Below are 7030 nucleotides of genomic sequence, written 5' to 3'. Positions count from 1 at the left end.
AAGTATTTTTTTTTTATCTTTTTTACACTGAAAATTTGCTGATCTTAGGCTGAACTCGGGTAGGGTCCAGGTTTAGTGTGAAATTTCACAAACCATACTCGGCTCCATAAATTAATCAGACCCTTTGGATCCGACCCAGATTCTAATGGAACCTTCTTATTTATCACCAAACCCTGACCCTATAGGGTATGGTACCTGTCTGGTCCGGATCAAACCTGACCCATTGAGATCCCTAGTTGAATGGGTCTGAACCTACTGGCTACTACGACAGATATGATTGTTTATGGATACGATTCGGATTTTGTCTAAATCTTTAAGAACCAAATGCATATAAACACTCATTCTACTACTTTTTGGAGATCAAGAAGCATCACCGTTATTTTTGAAAACTAGAACAACATAACCAACATTTTTTTTTGATATGCAAGTTGGGGTTAGGCAGACCCCTAACAGATATCTCTTAAGCCCCATGTGGCAGAGGGATTCGAACATGAGCCTTCAGCTTGGCACAGGACACCGCTTGCCACATGGGATACGACCTCCGTGTTAACATAACCAACATTACAACATAAGAACTGCGGTGATTTGGTATCGGATCCTGATGTGATCCCAAAATGGGTCAGGTCCAATGTTGAACTGCAGTCTCCTTGCAACGCTCTTGATTCTCAATCGTTGAATACTGCATCACAGATGTGTGAGATCTTATGGTGATCAACCCCTCTGCAACGCTCAACTAATTGGGGACAACCACCGATTATTAGAGAGTCAAGTTGGGTGAGAGCTTGCATTCCATGGGGCAGGCTCTTCAACTCTGGCATGTCCTTGAGTTTCAGCTGCCGAAGGTTGGACAACTTACCCAGCCAATCCGGCAAGTGGGACAGCTTTGGGTTATTCTCAACCTGCAACTCTGAGAGTTGGGTGAGAGCTTGCATTCCATCTGGCAGGCTACTTAACCCTGGCAAATTCTCAATATGCAGAGTGTTGAGTTTGGTCAGAGCTCGCATTCCATCTGGTAGGCTACTCAACCCTGGCAAACAGACCAGCTTCAATCCACGAAGTTTGGACAACTTACCCAGCCATTCTGGTAAATTGGCCAACCTGGGGACATTGTTGATATTCAACTCTTTAAGTTGGGTGAGGGCTTGCATCCCATCCGGCAGCCTCGCCAACTCCGGCATGCCCTCGAGTCTCAACCACTGAAGCTTGGACGGATTACCCAGCCATTCCGGCAAGTGGGTTAGCTTGGGGGTATTCTCAATTACCAAATGCCTGAGTTGGTTGAGACCTTGCATCTCATCCGGCAGACTCCTTAACTCCTGCATATTTCCGAGCCCCATCACCTCAAGCTTACACAACTTACCCAGTGATTCCGGCAAGTGGGTCGGCTTGGGGATATTATGCAGAATCAATTCTCTAAGTTGGCTGAGACCTTGCATCTCATCCGGCAGACTCCTCAACCCCTGCATATGGTAGAGCCGCATTCGCTGAAGCTTAGACAACTTACCCAGTGATTCCGGCAAGTGAGTCAGCCTTGGGCATTTCTTGATTGTCAACCCTGTAAGTTGGGTGAGAGCTTGCATCCCCTCTGGAAGACTGATCAACTCCGGCACATCGTTGAGGACCAGTTATTTGAGGTTGAACAGCTTACCCACCCAGTCTGGCAAGCAGGTCAGACGGGGGCTTTTACGGACTGTCAACCCTTGAAGCTGGTGTAGGTGTTGGATCCATTCTGGCAGAGAGTCCACTTCACCACTGCATAACTTCACATCTAGTTCATCCACCCTACTGCCCAAGTTTTGGAACCCATGCACTTCGATGCCTGTGTCCCGTGAGTCAACCTCTATCCTGAAAGGCGTGAAAGTCCCCATTGGAGAAAAAGCAAAATCAAGAGACCGAGCAAACACGGTAGTCGGAAGCAAATGATTGGGGTTTTGCGGATGCATCAATACATACTCTATTGAAGCTGCAATTTTGGGACAACCAACTATATGCAACCCCATAGTGGCAGTGATGATGCTAGGAGGCCAGCTTCTAAATGCCCTCGCTTGCAGTGGGATTTCTCTCATGCCATCTAGATATGTGAAGGTCATCGTCTCGAGCTCAGGAAGATTTGACATATACAACTTGTGGAGTTTGGCAAGTTGCAGTCCATCAGGTAATGGCCTTAGCTTTGGGCAATTCTCAATTACTAAGCTTCGGAGACGAGGCATTGTCTCTGCTTGGGCGTTGAATGACCATTCCTCTAAGCTTCCCATATTACGGATAACTAGTTCTTCTAACATGGGGAATCCAATGTGTTCAACACATTGATGAAACCTGTCATCAATGACCTTTAGATTGGAAGCATTTCTTATAACGAGTTTCATAAGGTTAGGTAAATGTCCGAGTGGGGGTAAGTGTTCCAAGAATTCACAATGCTTTAAAATGATAAGCTCCAAATTATTGCATGTTGTGGAGCTCAGCCAAGAGGGAAGACGAATACCTCCATAATTGGCTATGTCTAGTTCCTTCAGATCCCTGGGAGCTCGAAGCTCTTCATATATGCCTTCTATCTTCTTTGCAAATTCTTCGTCAAATGCTTCGATGCATTTCTCGTCGCAAGACAAACCCAAATATTGCAAGTTTGCTTTTCTCTCTAACTCCGCTCTTTTAGCCTCATTTCCACTCCCTATTCTTAGTATCTGTTCTATGCACAACTGTCCTCTTAAATTGTTCAGGTGGAACAACTGCTTGATGCTGCTTCCGTTCCCATTCATCTTTTTACTTCCCACCAAAAATTTGTCCAATGTCTGTAAGCAAGTTAATGCCGACCCCAATTGTTTTGGGATGAAGGCATAGTTGTTGTTGCTATCTGTAAGCAAGTTAACTGTCCAATTTCTCTCGGCAAAGAATCCAAATCCTCTGTGTTTTCTAAGCAAAGATGTCTTAGAGATATCAGTTGTGAAGTACCTTCAGGGAGCATTTTGATAGGAGTCCCAATAATATCCAGCCTTTGAAGATCACCTAATTGAGAAATAGATTCTGGCAATGCTCTAATTTTGGTTTGAGAGACATTTAAGTCCTTTAAAAGTACTAAATCGTACCCCACTGACTCTGGCAGTTTAGATATTGGACAATAACTCAGATCCAGCACCGAGATACCTATACTTTAGAATGATTCCAAAGGAAAAGCCCATGCGCTTACTTGACAAAGGCAGCAGTGTCCGAAGTTTTGTCTGGTTGTTTAGGTCATCAATGGGACATCGAGCGTATCTTGATGAAAACGAGTGTGCATGAACTGATGCCTTTCCTGAACTAAGAGAAATTCCATTTATACACTCTTTGCCTCTTACATAAAGAGCAAAGTCATGAACAATGTCATGTAGTTTGTAGCGTGTTGCATCGAAATGGTCTTCCTCAGCTTGAATCAGAGAACAATCAATCAATGCTTCAAGACACTTCTGGGCCAAAACCTCCATGTCCACTGCTTCATCTTCAGAAACAAAACCTTCTGCGATCCATAGCCTCACTAGCGTCTCTTTTCTCATATTAAAATACTTGGGGAATATGCAACAATATGTAAGACACTGTTTTAGGACAAATGGCAAAGAAATATAACTTAGTGCTACAGTGGACAGAATGTCACCATCATCACCATCCATAATGTCCTTGCAACCCCAAAATGGGCTGTCTATGATTTCTTGCCAAACTGACCTTGTTCTGTCCTTGTGACGCAACATGCTTGCAGTAACTTCCAAAGCAAGAGGCATCCCCTTGCATTTCTTAACTATAGTCCTCCCAAGGTCCTCTACTCTATCGAGTTCTTCTTTCTCATCTCTTCTTAGTGCTTTATTTTTGAACAAACACCAACTCTGGTCATCTGATAAACACTCGAGTATGTGCAAGTTATCTACATTCATCCTCTCTGCAACGTTCTTATTCCTCGTTGTAACCAAAACCTTGCTCCCTGAGGCACCAACTTGCAGAATTCCATTCAACTCTCTCCACCAATAATGATCCCATACATCATCTAAAACCAGCAAAAACCTTCTCTTTTAACTGTTCATTTATCTCATGATGTAAAGCATTCAATCCATCATCAGTACCAGTTGCCCTCCCTCTAAGGGATTCTAATATCTGTTTCAATAGTCCTAACAACTCTGGTTTCTCTGACGCACATACCCAAATGGATTTCTGAAAATGTTCGTTTATACTAGAGTTATTAAAGACCTTTTTTGCAAGGGTTGTTTTTCCCAGTCCTCCCATGCCGACAATTGCCACAACAGACGTATTCTCCCCACATCCATTAGTAATCTCCCTTTTCAACCACTCCACCACCAATTCTTCATCCTTTTCTCTTCCAAAAATCCGAGGCTCAGTAATGCATGAAGTCGTTTGTCGCTTCTGATACATCTCTCCTACATTCTGCAAGGATCCTACGTTGGGGGTCAAAACGAACCCCAAAAACAAAACAATACAGTACATGCTTATTGTATAAAATAAAATAGAAAGAGCATGTACCTGATGTCCCTGCCATTATAGGATGAGGTGACTTGGTCGACTGAATGAAATGGGAGAGTCTTCTCCTCTAGTTTCTTCTCTGCCTCAGGTGAGTCACAGCACAAAACGAGAAGAATAGAGCAGGGACCCTTACCGTATGGAAGATCAAGCCCTTTTGGAAAACCACTTCACCGTACCCCTGCTTTCAACCATGCATGTATTTATTAAATGGTTTTTCCCGTAACTGACTATCAGTTACCGATGAGCCCACGCCTAATCGTGGGACTTATCCTCATTTCAAAACCGACGCACATTTGTCGTTCATAACTGTTAGTTATGGTGAATGGATCTGAATCCAAACTAGATCCAAATGGATCCAATCCGAATCCAAATAACTAATAATCTGCCACTTGGACAAAAATGCGCAATTCCCAAATGGTTTAAAATTATAAATTTGAATAGATTGGCCTTTAATTCTATTCGGGTCCAATTTATATTGCTTCAACAAAATTCTATTTACATAGATAACTTAAGAATCAACCTTCATTACAGCATAGGATCACATGTACAAAATTGTGTATCTGATTACAACGAAATGGATACACCCATCCTCTTTACATGTTCAACATATAATCCCGGGGCCAAACCCTTAGTAAGAGGATCCACAACCATTTCTTTGGTACCAATGTTATCAATACACACATGTTGATTCTCACTCATTTTCTTGACAACAAAGTACTTCAATTCTATATGCTTGCATGATGTAGTACTCCTGTTGTTATTGGAAAATGACACAACGGCTTCATTGTCACAATATACCTTAAGTGGTCTCCCAATGGATTCAACCACTTTGAGTTCAAATATAAAGTTTTGCAACCAGATAGCCTGTAACGTTGTCTCAAAAAGTGCAATGAATTCAGACTCCATGGTGTGCACAACAATAATGGATTGCTTTGCACTCCTCCAAGAAATGGCACCACCAGCAAGAATGAAGATATATCCTTTTGTGGACTTTCTACTATCAAGACATTCTCCAAGATCAGCATTTGAATAGCCAATCACTTCAAGGTGCTCCAATCTCTTGTAGGTCAACATATAATCTTTTGTCCCTTACAAATACTGCATGACCTTCTTTGCAGTTGTCCAGTGGACATGCCCTGGATTAGACTGAAATCTACCAAGAACCCCAACTGCATAGGATATGTCAAGTCGGGTGCAGGTCTGTGCATATTGCAAGCTACCAACAACTGAAACATTTTGTATTTGGTTCATGAGTGCCTTGTCTTCTTTAGTTTGAGGACAATCGTTGAGGCTCATTTTATCCCCTTTAAGTATGGGTGCCGTAGTAGGAGAACAATCCTCCATCCCATACCTTTTGAGAATTTTATTTATATAGGTTCTTTGAGAGAGGCCTAAAACACCTTTTGCTCTGTCTCGACGGATCTCTATGCTGAGAACAAAAGCAACCTCTCCCATGTCCTTCATCTCAAAATGAAGGAAAAGAAAATCCTTAGTTTCTATGAGCATGGCCTTATCGTTTGTTGCAAGTAATATATCATCTACATATAATACCATGATTATAAACTTACTCCCACTTGTCTTGAGGAACACACATCGATCAACGATGTTTTCTGTAAATCCAAAAGTTAGAACTACTTCAGTAAACTTAATGTACCATTGGCGGGAGGCCTGTTTAAGTCCATATAATGACTTATTTAACTTGCAAACCAAACGTTCAGACTCACCTTTAGAGAAACCTTGAGGTTGATCCATATAAACCTCCTCTTCAAGTTCACCATTTAGGAAAATTGTTTTTACATCCATTTGGTGTAGCTCTAAATCTAAATGATCTACCAGGGCAAGTACAATCTGTATTGACTCTTTAGTTGAGACAGACGAATATGTCTCACTATAGTCAATGCCTTTCATTTGGGTAAAACATTTTGCAACAAGCCTCACTTTATACTTGTCAACATTACCTTTGGAGTTCCTTTTAGTCTTAAAGACCCATTTACACCCAACGGGTTTGACTCCCTTAGGTAATACAACAAGGCCCCATACTTTGTTTTTGGCCATAGAGTCTAGCTCCTCTTTCATGGCCTCAATCCAAAGTAAGGATTCCTTACTTTCAACAACTTCCATAAATGTCATGGGATCATCATCTATGAAATTTATGGGCTCCTGTAAATACACCACATAATCTTGATGAATAGCAGATCTTCTAACTCTAGTGGATCTCCATACAGGTGGAGGATCTTGATCCTCCTGTATGTACTCTCCAGTATTATCCACTAATGGTTCTTCTATAGTGGGTGCATCACTTGTGGGTTCAACACTTGGTTGAAAAACGATAGGCAATCTATCATCTATCTCAGGAGCATTAACCTTATCCCGAGATTCCTTAAAATTGGGGTTTTATAATGCATCTTTCTCAACAGAACCATTTTCTAGAAATCTTGCCTTATTCGTTTCTACTATATGTGGTGTATGAGACGGACAATAAAACCTATAACCCTTTGACCTTTCTGGATAACCAATAAAGAAACCACTT

General features: G+C 41.8%; 2 protein-coding genes across 2 annotated transcripts; both read right to left on the bottom strand.

The window, feature by feature from the left end:
* Nucleotides 1-1625: 1625 nt before the first annotated feature.
* On the bottom strand, nucleotides 1626-3899 carry LOC149829287 (putative disease resistance protein RGA1). The gene is made up of 2 exons (XM_090017244.1): nucleotides 3142-3899; nucleotides 1626-2949 (listed from the first exon to the last, which is right to left on the bottom strand). The coding sequence occupies exons 1-2, from the start codon at nucleotides 3897-3899 to the stop codon at nucleotides 1626-1628; spliced, it is 2082 nt and encodes a 693-aa protein (XP_089873370.1).
* A 106-nt stretch (nucleotides 3900-4005) lies between these two features.
* On the bottom strand, nucleotides 4006-4392 carry LOC149829286 (disease resistance protein RGA2-like). The gene has a single exon (XM_090017243.1). The coding sequence runs from the start codon at nucleotides 4390-4392 to the stop codon at nucleotides 4006-4008; it is 387 nt and encodes a 128-aa protein (XP_089873369.1).
* Between the last annotated feature and the right edge of the window lie 2638 nt (nucleotides 4393-7030).

The sequence above is a fragment of the Nuphar pumila genome, chromosome 9 (assembly GCF_984573655.1).
Source record: "Nuphar pumila chromosome 9, dmNupPumi1.hap1.1, whole genome shotgun sequence".
In the NCBI taxonomy this organism is placed as follows: domain Eukaryota; kingdom Viridiplantae; phylum Streptophyta; class Magnoliopsida; order Nymphaeales; family Nymphaeaceae; genus Nuphar; species Nuphar pumila.
The sequence above is the reverse complement of the archived record's forward strand: the minus strand, read 5'-3'. Positions and strand labels throughout refer to the sequence as shown.